Source organism: Globicephala melas, chromosome 16 (genome assembly GCF_963455315.2).
Source record: "Globicephala melas chromosome 16, mGloMel1.2, whole genome shotgun sequence".
In the NCBI taxonomy this organism is placed as follows: Eukaryota; Metazoa; Chordata; class Mammalia; order Artiodactyla; family Delphinidae; genus Globicephala; species Globicephala melas.
This window is the reverse complement of record NC_083329.1, coordinates 11,035,211-11,059,981: the sequence shown is the minus strand read 5'-3', so window position 1 is coordinate 11,059,981 and position 24,771 is coordinate 11,035,211. Positions and strand designations below refer to the sequence as shown.

General features: G+C 39.7%; 1 protein-coding gene across 6 annotated transcripts in view; it reads left to right on the top strand.

Annotated features, from left to right (window-relative positions):
- SEC23IP (SEC23 interacting protein) overlaps nucleotides 1–24,771 on the top strand; it is a 90,000-nt gene that overhangs the window by 27,151 nt on the left and 38,078 nt on the right. The window contains exons 12-18 of one of the 6 annotated variants that reach the window (XM_060286143.1): nucleotides 2,618–2,812; nucleotides 7,019–7,174; nucleotides 7,560–7,662; nucleotides 8,963–9,148; nucleotides 9,826–9,988; nucleotides 10,815–10,916; nucleotides 18,105–23,117. In XM_060286143.1, the coding sequence (XP_060142126.1) occupies nucleotides 2,618–2,812; nucleotides 7,019–7,174; nucleotides 7,560–7,662; nucleotides 8,963–9,148; nucleotides 9,826–9,988; nucleotides 10,815–10,896 (885 nt within the window). In that variant the 3' untranslated portion in view covers nucleotides 10,897–10,916; nucleotides 18,105–23,117. Of the gene's footprint in view, nucleotides 1–2,617; nucleotides 2,813–7,018; nucleotides 7,175–7,559; nucleotides 7,663–8,962; nucleotides 9,149–9,663; nucleotides 9,989–10,814; nucleotides 10,917–18,086; nucleotides 23,118–24,771 lie in introns of those variants that run through there. The other 5 variants (XM_030839410.2, XM_030839408.2, XM_030839406.3 and 2 more) reach the window with 5 other exon arrangements.

Genomic DNA, 24,771 nt, shown 5'->3' with positions numbered 1-24,771 from the left:
GTAGGTCAGTGGAGCAATGAGGGCAGTTCCATGACTGGGCCGGTGTTTTAGGGAGTTCACTTGGTTACAGTGCGGGGATGGAGTTGGAAGGGGATGAAGCTAGAGGCTGTTAGGAATCACCGGGCATAGTCACTGTAATTATGCAGTGACTGATTGAGAGATGATAGGGGTGTAATAGGAAATGGAAAAGAAAGGTACAACTCAAAACACATTTTAGACACAGAAATAGTGTTTTTGATGGTTGATTGAAGGCGACAGTGAAGATTGAGTTGAAAGGCAACATCTCTGGTGAGCACAGTGGTCACACCAAAACCATGATGAAAGCGTGCCAATGTTGTTCCTTTCCGCCAGGCTGTGTTCTCCAAGTGTGAGCATGTTCATCTCCATGTGCACATCAGTGAAGCACAGGCCTGTAAAAACACAAAAAGAACAAATGAGAAGCTATGTTTCCAGGTCCTACATCTGTCCCTGATTTTATTTTGTAAATAAAAGGAAAAAAGTAGAGAAGTATTCTATAGTTCTTGAAGAATCTCTAGAAGGAGCCTGTTTTGGCTCCTGTAGTAGTTTGGATATATAAGTAATGGCATTATAAGAATGTTTTGAAAGGAATAAAACTATAAAGTCATCTTATTTTTTAAACTCAAAAGTAATTGCCTCTGGATGAACCATGAAACTTTCTCAGCCGTGTTGCCATTGATTGCTCTGTTATTCCTAGTTAACAAGGTGCTGCCAGATCAATAATAAGATAAAATGGTGTGTCCTATTGATTTAGTGTAACCGAAATAATGGAACCAAAGTTAGTTAGCTTGTTATTTTAATAAAGAGGTCAAATATTTGTGGCCTGAGCTTTTCTTTCCCCTTTGTAAGCCATCTTATTCATTTTCCTTTGAAAAGGAATAATTTTTAGTGCTGGGAATATTGATACTCAAGTATGTGTATTTTGGCTCACTTTGTTTTAAAGTTATAGCATGTGTCTAGGAGGGGAAACAGAACAGCAGTTCGCAGTAGGACAGTTGAGGATCTGTTTAGACAGCCCTCTTAACAATTTAGATTGTTAAGTTCTATGAGTATAATGGGAGGTACTTGCAAGTGAGAAAACAAATTTAAACTGAAGAACCTTGAACATGTTCTTCATTTTGGGTTTTAGGTTTAATCTTGTGGTTCCTCCAAAGGGCAGAGATAACGAAGCCTTCCAAGACTTTAATGGTGGAATCAGTTCCCAGCTGGCTGGTGGAGAGTTTTCTTTATTCTGTATTGCCTTTGAATTAACCAATTGGACTTATTTCCAGGTTTTCTAGTATTTGGAATTTATTGATAGACAAGACCAATTTGGCCAGCTGTTTTGTTTAGGCACTGTCAGTAGCTCTTCTTTTTTTAAAATTAATTATTTAATTTTTGGCTGCGCCATGAGGCTTGTGGGATCTTAGTTCCCCAACCAGGGATTGAACTCAGGACCACGACAGTGAAAGCGCCGAGCCCTAACCACTGGACCACCAGGGAATTTCCTGTCAATAGCTATTTAAACAGAGACTTAACACAGTCATTCACAGCTTGGGGAATGAGGGCCAGTGAATGAATCCACCATGATGGTTGTTCACATTCCCCTGACATTGTTGCTGCTGTATCAGGGTGTGATCACAAACCCACACGAGCAGATTTTATCTCATTACTACAGAGGTACGCCTGATCTAGAGACGCTCCCAAGAATTTTCTTTGCTTATTTATGAAATGCATAGATCTTGATTTTCACTACAGTAAGTTTTGACAATTTTTGCGGCTGTGTAATCGCCAGCTAAAACAAGAACTAGAACATTTCTGTCACTCAGATAGTTCTCTCATGCTTCTTTCTGGTCCACTCCCCCTCCCATACAACTACTATTCTGAATTTGATCACTATAGGATAGTTTTGCCTGTTCTAGAAGTTTATATAAATGGAACCAACACTGTACACTCTTTTGTACCTAGCTTCTTTTACTCAAAATAGTGTTTTTGAAATTCATATAATTGTTGTTTTATTTGCAGTTTACTCCTTTTTATTTCTAAATAGTTATTCCATTGTATGAATGTACCACAGTGTGTTTATCTGTTCTTCCCAGAATGCTTTTGAGGAAAATTTGTCAGTGGCTCTGTGTAGACATAATGGTGTAAAGATGTTGAATGAATAAATTTCTCTTAAGTTACACGTCTTTATAGGAAGTATATATTTTACAGTTATATAAAGTACTTCTAAACTATTTGGCTAAAGTTGAGATCACAAAGGAAGAAGTTGGCATTTTTAAAAACTTTAGTAAAATTTTAAATTACATAGAAAAGTGGAGAGCAAAGAATATACTAATAGCAAATATTTAGATTTAACTGTAGCTGTTTTGCCACATTTTGCTTTTGTTCTTAATTTTCATTTTCTTAAGAATTTTAAAGTAGATTATAGACATCATGGTATTTTTTTCCTTAAATATTTAGTATGTATGTCTAAAAGGACATTTCCCTAATAATCACAATACCATTATTATGCCTAAGAAATTACTAATCATTCCTTAATATTGATATAGATATTTCATAGTGATAGCTGATAACTTTTTTCCCCCCAGTTCTATTATGAAAATTTGGTATTTCACAGGAACAGAAAAAAGCATCAGAAAAGAAGGCAGTGATGGCTGCTTCGACAAAAGGACAAGAGGAAAGTGCTCAGAAAGCTAAAGAAATGGCTTCTCCGCCCTCAGAATCCAATGAGTCCAAGAGGAAACTCCCACTCGGAGTTTGCGTTTCTTCTGTGCACGTTGATTATGAGTCTTTTGAAGTTGGCACTGGACAGGTAAGTTAACGTATTGACTTGGGCCATGTATTTTATGTTGTAATCACATATCTGTATTATTTGGGTTAGCTTTAGATTCTTTAAATATTTATTCAACAGTTTTTTTTGGTCGGGGGGAGAAAACTGAATTGCTCTTAATAAAAATTGTATGCTTCTTTCACAGTGTTCGAAATGAGGGACTGAATGTGTACTGAACATATCACCTAGCTTTTGAAATTGTCCTTATTCAATTTTTTTCACCCCTCATAATTTTATAGCATTAGTGTCTTAGCCACTAGCAATGGAAGTGGTGATGGTTAGAAAATTATTTTCAGGATATAGTTAAACTTCTGTGAGAGATGCTTGCTGCATTCCCTCAACTTACGTTTTTTATTACTCATAATTCTTCCCTGGGGGAAATATTCCTATAAAAACCTACCAAGTAGTTGATAATGCTGCATTTAATGATATATTGTTTCTCAATGGCTTAAAAGTATTAAAATCTTTTTAGACAATATTACTTTCAGTATATTTATAGTTGTTTATATGGTTCCATTCTCTTAAGTGAGTTCATGACTGATTTAAAGAAGGCAGGAAATGTTATTGGATGTTTGCTGTAGCCTGTTAAAGCTTTTAAGCCTAACTCATCCATCAAATTTGCATTTTATTTATTTATTTATCTATCTATCTGTCTGTTTATTTAGGCTGTGTTGGGTCTTCGTTGCTACGCGTGGGTTTTCTCTAGTTGTGGCGAGTGGGAGCTACTCTTCGTTGTGGTGTGCAGATTTCTCATTGTGGTGGCTTCCGTTGTTGCGGAGCACGGGCTCTAGGCACACGGGCCCTCGAGCACAGACTCAGTAGTTGTGGCGCACAGGCTTAGTCGCTCCACGGCACGTGGGATCTTCCCGGACCAGGGCTCGAACCCGTGTCCCCTGTATTGGCAGGCGGATTCTTAACCACTGCACCACCAGGGAAGCCCCAAAATTTGCATTTTAAAAATGTCTTTTTTTTAAACATGAGCAAACTTGAACAGATTCTAGCAAATTAAAGGCAGGTATTTCTTCACCTACCTGTGAAGGTTGGAATGTCAGAGTTGTGGAACCAGGGGCTCCGCGCCATCAGGACACTCTCACCCGCCTGCCTCTCCCTGGGAGTTGGCCTTCTCTTCCAGTGAACCTGGAATGGTGGGTGTCAGTGGCTCTGGGCTCATCTCCTTATAGCTTTATTACCATAAGAGGTAAAGGAATGTACCCCGATAGGTCCAATTAGGAAACTTTGAAGGAGGGATTTTATTTGACCTCGTTTGAGTCTCAAGTCCATTCTGGACCAATTCTTGTTGCCTGGGGAATGGGGCATGGTTTGATTTACTCAGCCCAGGTCACATGCCATCTCCTTTGTTACCCAAAGTGTTGTGGTAATCCACAGTGTGCATCATTCATTGCCAGAAAGCCAAGAAATACTGATTTAAGCAAAAGAAGAGGGGAAAAAAAAATCTCTTAACCAGGACTAATCACCATTAGCAGTTTGAACAAGGCCTTCTACACTTTTATTTGAGCATATATTTACATATATATTTTAACAAAAATGGAAAATACTAGAATATCATACATATCTTCCTTGACTTCCTTGACTTACGATGGGGTTATGTCCTATTGTAAATTGAAAATATCCAAAGTGAAAAATGCATTTAATATACCTAACCTACCCAACATCATAGCTTAACCTCACCTACCTTAAACGTGCTCAGAACACTTAACATTAGTCTATATCTGGGCAAAATCATCTACTACAAAGCCTATTTTATAATAGGCTGCCATATAACAAAGTATCACAAACTGGGTGGTCTTAAGCGCCAGAAACTTACTGTCTCACAGTTCCGCGACTGAGGTGTCAGCAGGGCCTTCTTCCTCTGAAACCTGTAGAGGCACCCTTCCTTGCCTCTTTCTAGCTTCTGTTGGTTTGCCGGCAGTTGTTAGCATCCTTTGGCTTCTGTGTGCATCACTCCAATCCTCCATCTTCACATGGCAGACTCCCTTTGCCTTCACATCATCTTTCCTGTGCATGCCTGTCTCTGTGTCCAGATTTCTCCTTTTTATAATAAAATCAGTCATATTGGATTTAGGGCCCACTGTAATGCTGTAAAGACCCTATTTCCAAGTAAGGTCTGAGGTAGTGGTACATTTCTCTTTTGGAGGGAACACATTCAACCCATAATGTCGGACATGTAGGCAATTTTTCATTCTTTTAAGCAATCCAGTGATAAACAGTTTTAAACCAATTTTCCGTGTACATTTTTAATCTTTCTTTCAGTTAAATAACTGGAAGTATTTATAGCTGGGCCAAAGGACGTGCACATGAGAATGTTAATAGTTATTGCTGCTTGCCCCTGGAAAGGTTGTGCCGGTTTGTACTCCAACTGGCAGTTTATAAGATTGATTGCCTCTCTCTCCTCTCCCTCACTAGTACTGATATTATCATTCTCCTTTAAAAATATGTAGTATTCTTACTTGTGTAACTTCTTCTAAAGAAATAATTTTTTACATGAAAATAGATTTTAATTTTTTTTTAGTATTTCATATATATCTTTGATAACTGTACCTCACTGTATTTCTTTGAGCACTAGAGAGGTTAGATGTTTTATCGCCTAGTTTTTAGGGGTTTTTTTGTGTGTGTGTGAGGTGCTGGTTTACCTATTTTTCTATTGGGTTGCTTTTCTCTTACTGATAGTTAAGAATTTATATATTAAGGATATTGGCCCCTTGATGTAAATATTTTTTCCAGTTTATAATTTTTTTTAACTTTGTTTTTTCTTCTCTTTTTTTTTTTCTGGAACTGGGGGAAGATACATAATCTTGAGAGTATTTTGTGGCCCTCATCAGTAGCAGAAACTATTGAATTTGCAAATATACGGGCAAACAAAGGGATGTGAAGTCTAGACTTTGTTAGAAGGGCAGCCTAGTTAGTAGAAAGAGCATTGGTTTGGGAGTTAGAAATCCTCATTCTGCCACTCACTGTGTGCTCCTGGGTAAGTGACATCACCTATTTGGGCTTCACTGTCTTCGTCTGATAAGCGGGAACAAGGGTTCCTGCCATGCCCTTCGCTCTCAGTGGACCTCTGTCATGCACTTGGATTATGCCATTCATTGTTCTTCATTCTCAGGATACTAAAATGATGAAGACTCATATTCTGTCACTGAGCAACAAACAAAAGAGCTTTGTAACTTATAGAGTGCTGTCCGAATGTGGGTGCTTTCTCTCACTCTAGGCAGTTCTCAGTGAACTGAGACGTTTCCCCCAAACGAGCTCTTCTGGGATAAATCACATTTCTTTTTTTTTTTTTAAACATCTTTATTGGAGTATAATTGCTTTACAGTGGTGTGTTAGTTTCTGCTTTATAACAAAGTGAATCAGTTACACATACACATATGTTCCCATATCTCTTCCCTCTTGCATCTCCCTCTCTCCCTCCCACCCTCCCTATCCCACCCCTCTAGGTGGTCACAAACCACCGAGCTGATCTCCCTGTGCTATGCGGCTGCTTCCCACTAGCTATCTATTTTACGTTTGGTAGTGTATATACGTCCGTGCCACTCTCTCGCTTTGTCACAGCTTACGCTCACATTTCTAATGGAAAGAAACAAGCCTAATGAATGAGGATGGTAGTTATAATAGAAGTAACAGTCATTGGATGCTTAAAATATGCTAAGCACTTTATGTGGATTAGGTTATTTATTTTTCAACCACATTATGAGTTTGGCATTGTTATGATCCCCATTTTACAGATGAGCAAACTGAGGTGGAGGCAAGAGAGGTTAAGAAACTTGCCCAAGGTCAGTCACACAGTGGGGAATGGAGTCAGGATTCAAACCCAGGCAGCTTGATTCTAGAGTCTGTAGTTTTGACCACATTTATAACTAAAATGAATATAATGCTTCCATACACTATATTTTATGGTTTTTACTTACTTCTTACTTACTTCTTTACACAGTAAGTAAAAGTATAGTCACAGGATGTATTAGTATGTAAAGATTTCAAAAGGAACTTTTTTGGTCCTTTTCAGCTGGCAGCAGCTGTCTGTGACTGGTTATCAGCACTGAAGCCACACCTTGAGGGGCATCAGCTATATTGGGATGCTTTTAATTAAGTGCAGTTCCAGTTTGAACTTTTGAATTTTGTGTTACATGACATTGGAATGACCATCTTTCATTGTTTTCTGATCCTTTCTAGGTTTCTGTTGTTTACAACTCCTTAGACTTTGAACCAGAGATTTTCTTTGCCTTGGGATCTCCAATTGGTATGTTTCTCACTATTCGAGGAGTGGATAGTATAGATGAGAACTACAGGCTTCCTACCTGCAAAGGGTTCTTCAATATTTATCATCCAGTGAGTGAACTGCATTTACTTCTATTTTGAAGAAGACGAAGCGCCAGTCCTCTTTATCCTAATAGATTCTCAGATTCTTATTTCTTAGGAATTAATACTGATTTTGATTTTGTACAACTCAGCTCTCTGACCTAAAAAATACAGTCTGATACTTTCCGATAAACTTTTCTACCAAAAAGACTTTGTTCAAGGAAATAATTTTCTTGCTTTGCTTGCCAAGTAATTTTACCCGCAAACTTGGAAGTCTTCTTATAATTACCAGTATTTGAATAAGGTGTGAAAAGAAAATCAAAATCTCTGGTTTGCCAGATACCTGTTTTCTCACTCAACTAAGATATATAACTCAAAACAGCTTTTCATAGATTTCTAATTCTTCTATTTGTAGCTTGATCCAGTGGCATATAGATTAGAACCTATGATTGTACCAGATTTGGACCTAAAAGCAGTTCTCATTCCGCATCACAAAGGCAGAAAAAGACTTCATTTAGGTAAAAAACAAATACTATAAAAGCTTGTTTCCTTCCTGTCATTTTGTAATCTGTCATTTGTAATGAATTGTGTCCTTCCTGTCATTTGTAATGAGTTAATGAAAATTTTAACACTAAGTTCTTATTTATTTAAATGCCTGCATTGTTCAGAACATGTTTACTAATTATTTGCAGGAGCTGTAAAGTTATGAATGAGTTCCTTCTCCTTAATGATTTCTCCTTGATAACATTCTAATTGTTGACATAATAAGGAATGGAGAAAGTTGGTAATAAAGTGATGAGGTGCATAGATTTTGATAGAATTTGGTTATAGTCTTTGGAATTGGGAAGCAAAGTAACTTTTGAACTAATGACCAAACCATCAAGAAATAAAAATTTGATGATAAGTCAAGCAAGCTGTTTTTTCCTTGCTAACTAAACAAACGTTTCCTATTAAAAAAATTCATTAAACAAAATGGATTGATAATAATTCCAAGTAGGGTTTAGGTTTCTTTTATGCCTACTAATGGTGTATAGTACTTCTTATCCATAGGTTTAAAAGAAGGAACAGTGATCATGCCCTCTTATTTAAAATATCTTTCTTTTTTTTTCTGCACCATGCTTTATAAACACAATTAACTCTTTTGAAGTTAAATGAGAAATTTGGTACGCTAAGACTATGAATTCATGTATTTTTTATTAGACAAAAGCAGAAAAGGTGAAGGGGCAGGAGTTCCTTCATTTTTAAATTAGAAGTTTAAATTGTGGTTATATCAGAATCTCAAATTCTCAAAACCATTTCACCAGTACGTATTAGAAAAACAATCATCTTTTTAATATCGTGGGCCCATTTTTTAACTTACAGTAAAAATAAAGCACATAAATGTGCTTATTATATTTTTATGGTATTTGAACTCCTTTTTTTTTTGGTGAGAGAAAATGTATAGGTTTAGGCTGGATCAAGTTTAGTTGTTAAAAAAAAATGACAGAATAAGACTCCTCAAAACATTTTAATACGTTGGAAGTTCTTGGCTGAGAAACTCCATATATTTGACATTTAAGAGAAGAGTAGGAAGAGATATGGGAATATATGTATATGTATAACTGATTCACTTTGTTATAAAGCAGAAACTAACACACCATTTTAAAGCAGTTATACTCCAATAAAGATGTAAAAAAATTAAATAATAATTAAAAAAAAGAAAGAGAAGAGTAAGAGGTCTTATCCTGTCTGAGAACAGTATAACTTTTGTTTTAATTTTTGTGGTGCAGAATTTAACCCAGTAACTAATAACTTGATATGTCCTCTTAATCTCTTTAGAGTTGAAAGAAAGTCTCTCTCGTATGGGATCTGATTTGAAGCAGGGTTTCATTAGCTCACTGAAAAGTGCTTGGCAGACATTAAATGAGTTTGCCCGTGCTCATACCTCTTCAACTCAGCTGCAAGAAGAATTGGAGAAGGTAGCCAATCAAATCAAAGAAGAAGAAGAAAAGCAAGTAGTTGAAGGTAAATTTGACATTTGAGGCATTTTCCAGTACAAATATTATTTGTGAACATAGCACACATAAATTATTTGATGATGGTTTTCCATTGTAGTCTTTTTTGTTGAAGTGTAGAGGCTCTTCCTATAAAGGAAAATCAGGATAAACTGTACTTCAAAATGCATGTCATCCTTTTTTTTTTTTTTATAGGTTTTGGGCTCATAGTTGCTGAACTTTTTACCCTGCAGGCTTAAAATTTTGTTGAGATTCATAAGGCCAGAGTGGAATGTTAGAGTTGAGAACTAAGTTAGTATTCAGGCATCTGAATAACCCCCTGTGAGAAATGTTCTCCTGGTACTGTGTCTGACTGTACTGTGTCGTTGTAGACTGTACACGTGATGTCAGGTCGTTGTGCCGTGATGTTTTTGATTCTTTCAGATTCTAATTCTATTTCCTTTCTTTCTACAATGCTCTCTCACCCCTTTTCTTCAAAACTTCTGTCGGCTCGTTGGCTCTTTCTCCTCTGTCTCGGGGAACCAGCCCCTCTTCCCCTGGCTCTTTGGAGGAATGGGAAGTGAGCCTGGTAGTTCCCCAGGTTGCTACGTGCGTCAAGCAATATTCTCTTGAGCCCAGAAGGTCAGCTAAAGTCAAAGGATAATGATTAAGTGATTGACTTTGATATTGAAATGGTTTAAATTCTAGCAGAAAAGACTGTTGAAAGTCCAGATTTTTCCAAGGATGAGGACTACTTAGGAAAGGTTGGAATGTTAAACGGAGGCCGCCGAATTGACTATGTTCTTCAAGAAAAGCCAATAGAGAGTTTTAATGAATATCTTTTCGCTCTTCAGAGTCACTTATGCTATTGGTAAGTATTTTGATCTTTGATAACATTCATGTGGCCTTTACGTTGCAGCACATACAGCAGTTTTAGTGAGGTTCTTGCTGATTTACCATTTGCAATTTGAATGACCATATATTCAAAATCAGTATTTTCCCCCTTTAGTTTAGTTATCCACAAGATGGCAGCATGTCATCTGCCTTTGACCAAAGGCCTTTGGTACTTGCACACCGTTTTTGCAGGGATGCCTTTCACAGAATGGGAATGGTAGGGACTTTGAAAGCCATCCTTTTGTGTATCCTCCATCACCAAGGAGAACTGCAGCACAGCTATTTTGGAGCTGATTGGCATTCATCCAGTTTTTAAGGACAGCTCTGAGATTACACTACTTTATTTTCATTTGCCCTTCTTAGGTAGAATTGAATAGAACCAAAGCTGCATTCTCCATCTTTATGCATAGAGGTTAATTTCTTTCTTTTTTTTAAAAAAATTAATTAATTAATTAATTTTTGGCTGCATCTTCATTGCTGCGTGTGGGCTTTCTTTGTTGGGGTGCGTGGGCTTCTCATTGTGGTGGCTTCTCTTGTTGCGGAGCACAGGCTCTAGGCACGCGGGCTTCAGTAATTGTAGCACGCGGGCCCAGTAGTTGTGGCTCGCGGGCTCTAGAGCGCAGGCTCAGTAGTTGTGGTGCACGGGCTGAGTTGCTTCCCAGCATGTGGGATCTTCCCGGACCAGGGCTCGAACCCTTGTCCCCTGAATTGGCAGGCGGATTCTTAACAACTGTGCCACCAGGGAAGTCCTAGAGGTTAATTTCTAATTATCTCTTAAGTAAATGTGCTTTTCTTTGTAATAGGGAATCTGAAGATACTGCCCTGTTATTACTTAAAGAAATTTATCGAACAATGAGCATTAGTCCAGAGCAGCCCCAGCATTGATTGGACTTCAGCTTCACTGTGTGAGTTTATCTTTATTGTGTGTATAAATTCTGAATGTTTCATTCTGAAGCCTCTTTTATGGAGTTGATGTTGACTATAATTTTTTCTTTTTTCTGTTTCCTCTGAGTGTTTTTCTTTCTTTCTTTCTTTTTTTTAAAATTCAGAGTAGAGACATTAAGGAACCGAACTCACAATACCTTAAAAAAATAGAGGTTTATTTTTCTTACATAACAGGAAGGGTTCGTCTATTGAATGATGTCACTAGATCGTTTGCATCTTTTCACCTGCCTGTTGGCTCTTGTTGCCTCGTAGTTATTAGATAGCTCCCATAGTTCTAGATATCACATCTGTGTTCGGGGCATGAAGAAGGTGAGAAAGGATAGTATGGGTTATATCTATCTATCTTAATTAGGAAAACAGAAGCATCTCCGAAAATTTACTCACACCTGTTGACTAAGCCTGTGTCACATGTCCCATGTCCCCCCTCAACCCCAAACTGCTTGAAAGATTGTAAAGGTTTTATTTTAAGCATTCCCAGTCATTATCAAGGGAAGGAATAGAGAAGGGGGTTAAACCTATAATGCATAAACCAACCTGCAAGTTGGCCACACTCTGTAACCTGACTGTTCTCCTGAGACAGCTGACGCCAGTTTTTCCTCACTAGATTATACATCATTTTAAAAAACAGGTAATGTGTTTTTTAAAAAGAACTTTTATAGCCTTTGATAGAGTGAAATGCAAAGTGGTGAGCTCTAGATTGCTGAAATCAAAAGTAGTTCCTGGCACTTTTTGGTTTTTTAATCATAAATGATAAGTTCAGTCTTCACCTTCTTATTTTGGAGAGGTAACCACTTTTAGTAGGATTTCCTTAGAGAAATTTTCCTGTGCATGTCCAATCAAATATGTGTTCATGTCAGAACAAAGGGATCTCATTGACTGTATTGTTCTGCAGCTTGATGTTGTTGATCAGCCTTGCATAGTAACTTGTGTAGATCTTTTTCATTCTCTTTAATGGCTACATAGGAATCCATTGTATGGCTATGCCCCATCATATTTAGCCAGCTTCCTGTTCATGGATATTTAGGTCATTTCCTAATGTGTATTAGAAAACCTTAACAGAGTAGGTAAGAGGTATAAAAGGCCATTTTGTAATCAGGCTTTTGATACAGTTTTATCAGTTCTCAGCATTTCTGATATTATAATATTAAAATAAACTAAATGTAATGTCAAGAGTTACCTCAGTCCAGATTTTCAATTATGAAATAGTCATTCAGTTGGTTGACAGATATTTATTCAGCACTCACTATGTGCCAGACGCCAGTTTTCATCCTGGGGATAAGTGGTAAATGAGGTTGCATTCTCACCTTTAAGGAAATTGCCTTCTGCTGGGAGGAGATTACAGTAAGCCTGTACTCTAATTCAAAAGTAAATGTCAGCTATTGATAGGTTCTGTGGAAAAGACAAAATAGGAAGAGGTTGAGAGTGACTGGGGGTGCTTCCAGGAAAGGCCTTGCCAAGCTGATGATATGTGAGTTGAAATTTGAATGATGAGAAGGAGGTGGACACCTGGAGATACGGGGAGAAAAATCCAGGCAGAAAGAAGAGCAGTTGCCAGGGCCATGAGATGGGAGCCGATGTGTTGTGTTTGAGGGACAGAGAGCAGACCCGTGTAGCCAGAGGGGAGAAGAGGAGAGAGGTAGGTGGGCCTGATTACGAGGGATCTGGTAGGACGTTTACATTTTATTCTAAGAGTAATGGAAACACCAGGCGTTTTTAAGAAGAGGAGTGACATAATTTGGTTTATACTTTAGAAAGATTGCTTTGGGTGCTGGGTGGAGGGTGGACTGCTGGGCAGGGATGGAGGGACAACAGGTAAGAGGCTGGTGGTGACTCCGACTAGGGTTGTAGTGATAGGGATGGTGAAAGATGATTGAACTCAGGTCTAGTGCAGGGGTAGCGATGTCCAGGACTTACAGATGAGTTCAGTGTGGGGAGTGCGGGAAAGAAGAGTTAAGGATGGCCCTTAGGATTTTGATGCGAACAAATGAGTGGTTCCTGGTACCTTTTCCTGGGAAGGCTTGTTGGGGGAGCAGGGTTTCGGGGGTTGTGGGGATGGAGAGTTGGTAGTGGATGATGTTAGTCTGAAGATAATAATAACCTTAGAATCATCAGCACATACTTGCCACCTGAAACCAGAAACTGGATGAGGTCACTTAGGAGTGTGTCAGTGGAGAAGAGAGAAGTCTGTGAAGTGAAAGAAAATCCAGGGGCTCGTGGTCTCAGGGAAGCTGAGAGATTGTTTCAAGGAGAGAGCAGTCAGCCATGTGAAATGCCACTGAGAGGTCAAGTAAGAGGAGGACCAAGAATGGGCCACTGGCTTGAAGAGGACATAGGACATCATTGGTGACCTTGAGCAAAGCTGTTTTAATACAGCAGAGGCTCAGTGGGCTGAGGGGAGGTAAGGGATCAGAGGAACGAGTTTCGCTGTGAAGGTTAACAGAAATAAGACAGGGACATTTTATGATATTAAGGTGCGTTCGTTTGCTAACGACAGTGATCCAGTATTGAGGGAGAAGTTGAGAATGCAAGAACTAAAGGGGATATTATTGGAGGAAATACTTGAAAAGTCAATGGGGGATAGGGCCAGGGCAGATCGAAGGGTTTTGTCTTAGAAAAAGAGCAGGGCTGCCTCTTCCATGGGACTGGAGGAAGGCCGAGAGTGAGGGCACAGTATGGGTAGTGGGTAACGGTGGTGGTGGGTAGACCGGGGTTCTCTGGCCTCCTGTCCTAAGTGTGTGAGAGTAAGGTCACGGTCAGGGGCTGTGGGAGACGTGAGGAGAGAGGGAAGCAGAAGAACACTCACCTCAGAGTGTGGGGAAAGGGAATTTACCAGCAAAGTGTGGTAGGATTGTATTGCACGCTTGAGTGCCCATTCGGTATTTTGGTCATAAATTTGGAGTACAGTTAGCACGATCGCCTGACTTTTCTCTGGCCGTGTGCTGCTACTTGGTTGAGGTGCACAGTAAGAGATAATTGGGTTTACTAGGATTAGGGTTTTGCCGGGTGACCAAGACAGGAGGAGAAAGACAAGGAAGCTAAGGGAGGTGATAGAGACTGAAAAAAGCGAGAGGTCAGTGCAGGATGAGGTCGGAGAATCACAGGAGTGAGGAGTTTCCCAGTGGGTGACCCAGAGGTTGGGATGGGAGACGCAAAGTGAGGATCACTGAGGCAGCGCTGGGAGGGAGTCACTGTGCCCTGGGATCTGGGTGCTGCGACCCTCTGCTAAACAAGTGCTCTGTGTGCTTCAAAAACCATTAAAAAATTATAAAGCGATAGTGCCTCATACAGAAACTAAAGAAAAATGTAGAAAAGAAGCAGCAGAAATCACCTATAATCTTGCTAACTAAAAGTGTTAGAAGTTAATCCTTCTAAGCTTTTTCTAAGTCTTGGTGTATTTCATATATTTTTTTAACATCTTTATTGGAGTATTGCTTTACAATGTTGTGTTAGTTTGTGCTTTATAACAACGTGAATCAGCTATACATGTACATATATCCCCATATCTTCTCCCTCTTGCATCTCCCTCCCACCCCTCTAGGTGGTCACAAAGCCCTGAGCTGATCTCCCTGTGCTATGCGGCTGCTTCCCACTAGCTATCTATTTTACGTTTGGTAGTGTATATATATCCATGCCACTCTCTCACTTCGTCCCAGCTTACCCTTCCCCCTCCCTGTGTCTTCAAGTCCATTCTCTATTCCTGTCCTGCCCCTAGGTTCTTCAGAACCATTTTTCTTTTTTTAGATTCCATATATATGTGTTAGCATACAGTATTTGTTTTTCTCTTTCTGACTTACTTCACTCTGTATGACAATCTCTAGGTCCATCCACCTCATCGGTGTATTTCATATTATTCGCTATTTTGTAGCCTGTTTTTTTCCACTTGCGAGTATATTGTATAGTTTTTCCACCTCAGCCTACAACATGGGTGTGTGTATATTTACCATTTTTATTTGTTTTTCTGAGTGGGTTATACATACAGTTGGTTCAGCTTTTATTTATTTATTTTTTAGGAAGAGACTCTTCCTTTTTTAAAAAAATATATATATTTATTTAGGCTGCGCTGAGTCTTAGTTGCAGCATGCGGACTCTTAGTTGCGGCATGCAGGCAGGATCTAGTTCCCCCACCAGGGATCGAACCTGTGCCCCCTGCATTGGGAGCGTGGAGTCTTACCCATTGGAACACCAGTCTTACCCACTGGAACACCAGGTCCCTGGTTCACCTTTTAGAAATGACAGAAGAGAGGGCCCTCCCTTTTACACTTCTTCCCCAGTGTCCCTACCCGGAGGCAGCCAGCGTTCCAAGTTTTGTGTATCCTTCCAGACATCTGCTAACACATACATGATTTTTTCCTTTTTAAAAGACAAATACTAGCAAAATAAGACACGCTTCTTATGTTTGTATCTTTGAGATTTTCCCATATCCATCCACCCATCCATCCATCCACCCATCATCTATGCATCATTCGCTGAGCACCTTACCTACTAAGTGCCAGGTACTAGTGTCTAGGCCCCGGGGTTCACAGCAGTGGACCAAACAGTCTCTGCCCTCAAGGATCTTCTTTCCTCTGGGGGAGGACAGACTGTAAATAAACAATGGCAGTGTGCCGGATGGTTAAAAATAGAGCAGCAGGAAAAGGGCGAGAGGGAGTGCATTTGGGATGGGAACAAGTTGCTGTTGTATAAAATGGCAAGGGACATTCTCACTGATAGAATGTCATTTGAGCAAGTGAGCCAGGTGGATATCTGGGGGAGGAAGATCATCTCAGGCAGAAAGAATATATATCAGAACAAACGAGCCGCCTTATCTTTTCAGGGATTGTGTAGTATTCCATTGACTGTTACACCGTAATTTGTTTAACTGTCCCTTACCGATGGGCATATAGGTTATCTAATCTTTTACTAGTATGAACAGTGCTTCAGAGATACATGGATATTTAATAGTTGCATTATATTTCATTTTATAGTTCTATTTATTAAAATCCTTAATTTATCTACCACTGTTGCACATTTAGGTGATTTTCCAACTTTTCACTGTTATAAATAATTCTGACATGTAGTTGTACATACTTTCTGCACATCTCTGACTGTTTGCTTGGCATAAATTCCTAGACGTAGCGTTGTTAGATCTAAGGATAGTCACATTTTTAAAAGGCTTTTGATCTGTATTTGTTGTAAAGTTGCATTTCAGGAAGGTTGCTGAAGTTTCATAGCGGCCGTCCATATAAGTGCTGCACCCTTTTGCCCACACTGGGTATTACTGGTTTTTTTTAAAGTTTTGCTAATTTGATAGCTAGAAATTATTATATCATTGTTTTATTTTGCATTTCTATTACTAGTGAAATTGAGCATGTTTAATGTATTTAATTGGCCATTTCTTCTTTTGTCAGTTGCCAGTTTTTGACCTTTGTACATTTTTCTGGCGGTGTGGGGTGGGGTATTTCTGTTTCTGGTTGATTTATAATTATGACAGTTAAGGGTATTAACCTTTGGTCATTGCAAATTTTTTTTCCAGTTTGACATTTGCCTTTTATTTTTATGCTTTGGGTTTTTGAGGGGTGGGGTGGGGAGCATGTTTTAAAAATATGTAGGCCAGTCTTTTAAGATTAATTATTATTTAGATAATTATATTTATTCTCTTTTAGTTCTTATATGGTTTTGTTTTTTCATCTAACTTTATAGGTTAGAAGGATATGGTATAGAGAGGGATTGAACTTTTTTCTTAAATAGTTAATCTTTTTTGTCTGTGCCATATATTGGACAGTGTACCCTTTTGTCGTTGGCTTGATGTTTTTATCATGTGCTATTATTGTTTGACCTTTTTTTAATCATATGCCCAATATTTGTTTTCTTGGCTTTCTGACATCTCTTCTATTGAGTTATTTATCTGCCTACCAGAGAAATAACTGATGTATCTGATTTCATATTATGTATTTTCCACATTTTAGCATCTTTAAATATGGAGTGCATCTTAAAAATCAGCTGTTGCCTTAATTGAAGTTGAGTTCTCCCTGAGAGGGTTTGAGTTTTCTTCTGCTAGTCACTTGGGGGCACTACCAGTCTGAGTCTGTTGAAGCTAATATCTCTGCTTGAGGTTTTCTTGGCCTTTGCTGGTAGTGTGAACTCAGAGCACAGAATTTGTAGGCAGGTTGGGGTGGAGGTACCAGTGCAAATATCAAGGAATTATTTCCCCCTCTTCCTGTTGTCAAGGAAGTGGTATGCAGGCTTCTTTGCCTTCTCTTCTGGAGGAAGCGTTGTTATTATTATTTTTTTAACCCCTCATTGAGGCTGTTGCCATTTGGTATCCCCACTTTTTGTGAGGGTCTCTGTCTCCTTTTAGATTCCATACCCTGGACATCTTTTCTTTGCATGGTACATAAAACAATATTGCATCTTACAATTGATGCTGTCTTAGAATCAGTGAAAGTTTTTAATATCTGGCAGTGCAAGTTCTTGGTATACTATGTTCTTGGCTATTATTCCAAATGAATTTTGAAATGATTTACGTTCCCCTGACATTCTCTCTGCACAAAACAAAGCAAAACAAACTCCAAACAGTAGTATTCCTGCCTGGGCCTATGATACATCTGACATGAAAAATTAAGAACCTTTTATTTCACACATGATTTGTTCACTGTAATTGTTTTACTTCTTATACGTGGTTGTGAAATTTAGGCAAGAAGTTAGTTCCCAATGTTATGCTGGTACTATAAAATAATTAATTTAAAATATTAACAATCCTTCTATACTTGGTTCATTCAAGCATAGACAATTTTGCTGAATAATTTTTTTCTGCCCTTTAGCCCTTTTTAGGATTGTTCTTTAAAAAGCCTCAGATTAACCCAACAGATAATTCACTTCCTATTTTGTATTTTATTTTCTATACTCATTTTGTTATGAAGGTTATCAGGCTAGTTTATCTCACCAAACACTCCCTGATGCCCTTTCATCCCTCCAGAAGGCCTGTCTGAGGACTTGTGCTCGCAGGTTCTTCTTCAGAGGCAGTTTGCAGTGTTTGTTTGGCACTTGACAGTGTGTTTGTTCTTTTACTTCAGAAAGGAACGACAGTGCATTATTGTGTTACTACTATAAGTTTGTAAAGCTGACCAAGGATTCTTTTTCTTCTTTTAAAGACATTCTTGTCTTTACAGAAAGTTGCAGTATAAATTACATTGCTGAGAAAATCCTCAGAGGACATCCCCAGTCTGCTCCTGTGATGGATGACAGAAATGTGATTCACCGACACTTACTCTGCTGTAATTCTCAGATGTAGGGCTTCATTTGAAAGAAAACATACAGAACAAAAAGACAGTGAAATAAATCAGTACCACATTTGGGCTGTATAGATGAGAAAAAGAAATTATTAAAATGATGCAGTTAAAAACTCCTCAGATCAGTTTAGTTGTACAGTTGTCAAAGTAATATGTGATATCAATGAAGAAATATTTGTAGCATGCAGACGGTTGTTTCTGTTTCTTAAAAAACTATTGGCAGTGGGCTATTGAACTTGCATTTTTTTTTAATTAATGTAGTATGTTCTGTGGACTTCTTGAGAAACTATAATAATACAGTTTTTTAAAAATTTATGTTCTACTTTAAATGTGAATTATAGTTCTGAGCTGCTTTTATGCGGGGTCATTTATATCTGTTAGCGGAAGTAACCAAGATCACTTCTATTCCAAGCTGAACTGCTGTCTTTAAGAAGCCTTCCAGGCTGTTGCTGAGAGCAGAGCTGTGGAAGGAAGTGAGATGCTCCGCACTTCACAGAAGACTTGTGAAGTGCTCTCCCAGCATCATTGCCACCAGCAGTGGGGAGCAAATGAGAAGTTTTTCCATTTGTCATCTAAGGTAGCTGTGCAGTCGCCTCATTGCTAAAGTTCCAATCAATATGAGAACCACAGTAGAATTTTTTTGGATTTTGGTTTTTTTGCTTTGTATTCATTTCACTTCTACCAAAGTATTTGAAAGTATGAACTGTATTGGCTTTAGACTATAACTATTTCATGAAAAGACTGTTCTGTGATATTTTACTTCGTTTTACTGTAACTTCAAATTATCTAGATATTTTCCTAATACTACGTGGAAATGCTGGTTTTCTTTTGTTATGCAGTAGGAACATTTTACACTGTTTACATAGTTCTCATGGAACATAGAATTTTTTGAAAGCCACATATGATACACATTTTTTGTGTATATATTCTAGTTAGTGTGAATAAAACAGTAACATCAATGCATTTTTTTAAAGCAGAGAACGTCTGTATTCTTCTTGTCTTCCTTAAAAGTACTCCTGTGAGTTCAGTGGTCATTTACTTTTCATTGTGAACACCTGCTCTGTAGTTAATACATAGCTGTAGCATTTGCTCCTAATAATTAGGACAGAATTAGGACAGTAGAGTTTTTGAGCTGCAGGTGACCCCAGACAGCATATATTCCAATCACCTCATTATGCAGCCGACGACACTAAATGCCTTTCTCAGGCTGCTGGGTGGCAGATCTGGGCTGGAATACAGTTTCACTGACTCCCTTTTGGCCTTCATTTCTCTACACCAGTGCTATTACCTCCCAATTTCCTCTTAACTTCCCCAAACTGATGAAATAAAGAAAAATAAGGGTTATTTATGTATATTTTAATAAAATCCAGTTTGATTTTTCAACTTACAACTGGTTTTGTCTGTATTATTCAGCCTGTATCTTCTGAATATTGGGCAGAGGGGAAGAAACACTTGAACCAGTGTCCATAGTAGAAACGTGTACCAGCTCAGTTTTAGGAATCTTGTGATTTTAACACCTGGGAAAATATAAAATAGAATTTTAGAAGGTAACTCTGCTGTGGACAGCGTTTATATCACTCTTCAATATCTTAAAAAAAACAACCAAAACCAAAGCCAAAACAGTCATAGGTCTGAGGGCAGAGTCTGTGTTTATTAGCGTACTGTTCACTGTTGTGAACACCATGCCTACCACAGACTTGTCACAAAGTAAGGCACTTTCCAAATATTTGTTGAATAAAACAATTTTAAAAATCAGAAATAGAATTAAATACTTATAGACCTTAGAATGGCCATTCAGGTCAGTGGTTTGCAAACGTTTAAAAAGTAGCTGAACCCTTTTCAAATTTCAGTATATAAACTATAGATGAGAGCATAGCCGCTGAGTAAAGCTTGACCTCCTTTTTCCCAGTAGCTCGTCGCCTCCTGGGACCCTCCTACCCAGCCCTAACCTGGATTAATGCCCTCATCTTCCTCAGATGAGGAAAGTCAAGTCGCTGGTTATTCTGAAATTGTTTTCTGTGCAGAGTTTGGGACTAGAGTTAAAAAGCATCAGTGTCTGAAACTGAAGGTCAAGGAGTCATCGTAAAACCAATGAGGTCAGCCTGGGCCTGGTTTGGTAATGTGGCCATAACGAGAGGAAACTCCTTTCCAAGTCTGATGGGCCTGTGTGGTTCATGAATCCACCAGATAAGGATTTTCCTCAAAACCAGAGTGTGATTATAGTAGAAGGACTTAACAGGTTATATTGATTTTTGACTAAGTATGTTATTGGAAAGGTGTGCTCTACGTAGACCCTTGAAAATGAGGACATTAGAGCATAGATACCACTACTCTGGCAGGGAGGATCATATATGCAGAATAGCAACTCACAATATTATAAATAGCGTGCTGGAGATCAGGACTGTCCCGGAAATTCCAGAGTGGTTGATCTTGGTCTATTACCGTTGTTTCAGGTTTTTATGACTTGAGGTGTCATACCTTAGCGCTGAGCCTCAGTGTTTACCGAGCAGCGTTCTGGTGGTGACTTGTTTCCCATGTAGATTTTGCCATCTGGGAACAGGGTGAATTGAGCTGCAGACACTGAATGTTCTGGTTTTCCTCCAAGTTAATGGTTCTCATTGTAGCAATAATTACCAGTCAGTGTGAGTTAGTTCCCCAGGGCGGGTCCTCTAAGGTGAGTTGATAGAATTCATTTCTTTACAGCTGAGGCGCTGACACGGCATTCCTGCTGTTGTCTGTCTCCCTGCAAAGCGCTGGATGGACTGTCACTTGACTTGTCTCCTTGATATTTGTATAAGACTTGCAACAGGTTGTCAGTCTTGTCCTGTTATTTCACCCCTAAAGTGAGCTTACCAAAAACTTGACAGCATGTTGAAGAGCTCTGGTGCCCACCTGCCTTTGTGTCCAAGCTCTCTACCTCTTCTTAGCTGTGGGTCCCGTGCAAGATTGTTTTCCTCTAACCTCTCGTCAAAGTGTTTCTGATTTTTGGTCAGTTTCCTCTTTCATGAAATTCCTCAGCCTCATAGAGTTATTGTGAGGCTTAAATGAAAATATGAGTGAAGATCACATAGCAATGCTGGGTACATAGTAAGCACTCAGAACATTAGCTAACTGTCACTACTTCTACTCTTTTTATCACGACCACTCAGGTTCAGGGAAGACCCACGTCTTTGTTGCTAGGTCACTGCCACTTCCAGTCCTCCCTGGGTTGCAGTTGGCCAGGTCTCTTGTCCCTGAGAGCTGCCAGAGAGGGCTGAGCATCCTTCACAGAGGCCCAGGTGTCTGCAGGTGACTGGAAGGGAGGACAGGAGTTGTGGAGCCAGTCGGGGCGGGCGCGGGGGGATGGTAATAATGCTTATGTGGCTGTCTTCACACAGATCAGTGGGACTCTTGGAGAGCAACTTTGAGTAACTTCTACATGCCTTGATTCTCTAAGTTCCTTTTGGGATAAGGATCCAGAAAACATGTTTGTCTTCCTAAATTCTGCCTTCTTTTCACCCTGGTATTTATTTTCCTGCTTTAAACATCAACGCTATTGCAGGTTTCCCCAAACCTATCAGCCCCACAGAACTCTGAGAATGCCTTTATGTTGTTGTTGACACTAGTGGGCGCTCGTGAGATAGTGCAGCCTCTCCATTTAGTGCTTCCTTTTTTCAGTCTCAAAGCAAGTGAAACACGTTTGGGCAGTATTCACACTTAATATGACAGTAAACTGTCACAATATGTGTCCAATATAGGAAACTTACAGCGACCTGTAAATTAGACCAGGGATTAGCAAGGACGCATCCGTGAGAAAGTAGGCAGTGCTGCGTATTTGCTAGGGGGTGAGCTGCAGTTCAGGTTCATGGACAGGTGGAATTGGTGTACCTGGGATGACCCACCATGTTTTTCTTTCATTTCTTATATTAAAGAGTGACTTTGAAAGGTTTTATTGTGGAAATTTTCAAATACTCAAAAGTGTGGAGAATGGGTAGTGAATGCCCCTGTCTGTACCCCTCCCCTAGCCTCAGTAGGGGTGCCAGGGTTGGCCTCTCTGTAACTTAAAAGACAGGTAAGCAGGGGCAACCAGGGACAAGGTGGGAAAGAAAGTGCATTCAAGAGGTGGAAAGACCTGAGGTGGGAAACAGCATCACCTGTTGGGGCAACTGGACGAGATTAAGTTGTTCATGAAACACAAAAAGGGCTGTTTGAATGTGTTGAGAATGGTTTTCATTAAAGTTGTTTTAAAGACAACATTTCTTGTGGTGCCTTTTCTTTCTGTTAAGTCACTTAATAGCATTCACTCTTGTTGAAAGGAGCATGGTTTGGACTATTGGGAAGTGCTTACTACCAACTAAGAGGCGTTCCTTTCCTGTGCCCCTCAAAGCCTGTGCTCAGCTGTATCTCTGAGACTCGTTTGCTTCTCTTTCCCAGGAGGTGAAAAGGTGTTTTGAACAGCACTTCTGACTCCTGAAGAAACTTCAGGTGGTAGTTCTCTGAATGTTACTCCCTGGAATAGAACGGGGGAGGGGAACTCGTGCTTTTGGGGTGTCAGTTGTGTTTTGGGCACTGTGCAAGCTCTTTCATGTAATCTTTACAGAACCCCCATGGAGGTAGGTTTGTTCTCCCCATTTTACAGATGAGAGAACTGAAGGTCATAGAAGCTAGCCATCTTGCCAGGGCCACTCAGGTAATGGCAGGGGAGAATAAAGTACGCTTAAGCCTCAAAAATAAAGGGAAACCTCTACTATAGAAAGATGCTTGCAGGTTGACTGTCTGCCTCTTTCTGGAAACACCTAGGCAGTCACAACACTGCTCCCCACCCCCCAGCTTGTTTTTTCACAAGCAAAAGCATTTTCAAAGGATAACCTTTGAAAGAAAAAGATAAGTTTTAGGAGATGTAGATTATAATTTGCTCTGTTGTTTTTGCCTGAAGTGCTTTTTTTTTTTTTTATGTGGGGCGTAAAACCTCGTGTTAATGAAGATTACCCAGTATTGGTCTAAACAGGACCTAGATGTTTCCTACCCTTTGAACTGAAAAGGAAGGGATAAACGCAAAAATGGTCTTTTGTCCTTACAAAAGAGTGTTTGTAGACGTGTCCTAGCTTGTGTGCCCTCCTGAGGGTCTCAGTGAACACCCCAGGTTTTATTGTTTCTCTGGGGTTGGTTCTCCATTCTCACTGCCATCACCCCGGCTTTCCTTAAGCCTAGGCAGCCAAGACACCGTCCTAACTCTGCAGTCCATCCTGAATCCTCTCCCCTCCCAGCTTGTCCTCAGAAGCCGTCTCCAGCTCCCTTCTACCTCTGGGTGGCTTTCCCTGGTTCAGAATTTCCTGTCCTCCCTGCTCTGCTTCCCCAGCCTCTCTCCGGCCTTGCCTGCTGCTCCCTCTGTATGAACCAAGCTGGTCATTCATCCTCCCAAATTTGCTCTTCCATTATCATCCTTTCCAGATGCTGCAGCAGACCAGAACCTCGGGCTCCCGCCTTTTCCGCAAAGCCTCCACCCTCCAGAAACCCTGAGTGGGCCTGCTTCCTCTGTACCAGTGCCGCTCAGTGATGTTCAATTGACATTTGTTTTACCCTGGTTTGGTCTCAGGTGTCTTAACTCAAAAAGCACTGTTCAACAGGGGAAAACGACTAACGGGATTCCATTCTCTGCCCTCAAAGGGAGGCAAACCCCGAGGGCACAGAAACGCGAGTAAGAACCCCATTTCCATCCTCTTCCCTGACACCTACAGCCTCTGCCACGCTGTCCTCAACCTGCACCCCTCCCCAAACACAGTGAGAACGTGAGAGAGTTTCTCATAGTTAAACCTGGACCCTCGCGGACATCCATTAGGTAAGAGGAAGGCACCTGCATGAGTAGATTTCAGCAAGCAGCTGGCGACGGAGGGAGATGCCCATTTCTAAACGTGCAGTTACCTGGCAAGGTGTCCTTTTTAGGCTGGAAGTTCACTTTCACCTTAAGGATCTGTATTTAATGTTTTTTGTTCCTCCGAATAAAAAAGAACAAAGCTTTCCCAGTGGAAAGATACATATAAAATCCACCCCACCCCCTCATCTTGTGTCAAAATACTTAGTTTCTTCAAATAATACCCATGATAGCTTTTACTAGACAGGCTTCCAGAAATTCTTAATTTGCCAGTTTTGAAGTAGCTTTTCTGTCATTAGAAGTTCTCATTAGAATTTATTTAGGTCATGTTTGCATCATGTGCGTGAAAGGGAGAGATTTTGTTATTCAGCATTTCGGTAGGCAAACTCTTCAGTCTTATACTGGAAACATACAGTTGTAATAGGAAGTTACTTTTTTTTTTGAGACTATACCTCATATCTTTTAGCTCAAATACTTTTCATTTAACTTCTTTCAAAATTCATTTTCTGATGCCATTTTTCATTTTCCAACAAATTTCAGAATCAAGCCCTCGCCGTCTCCACATTGTTTCCTCTTTCCCAAATCAGTTTTGTAAACCCCTGAATCTCTAGTAGGGCCGTGGTCTTCGGATGACTGTATATGATTCTCTCCCTCTTTCATGACTTCTTATTGCCTGGGGCCTGTGGAGTTTTATTC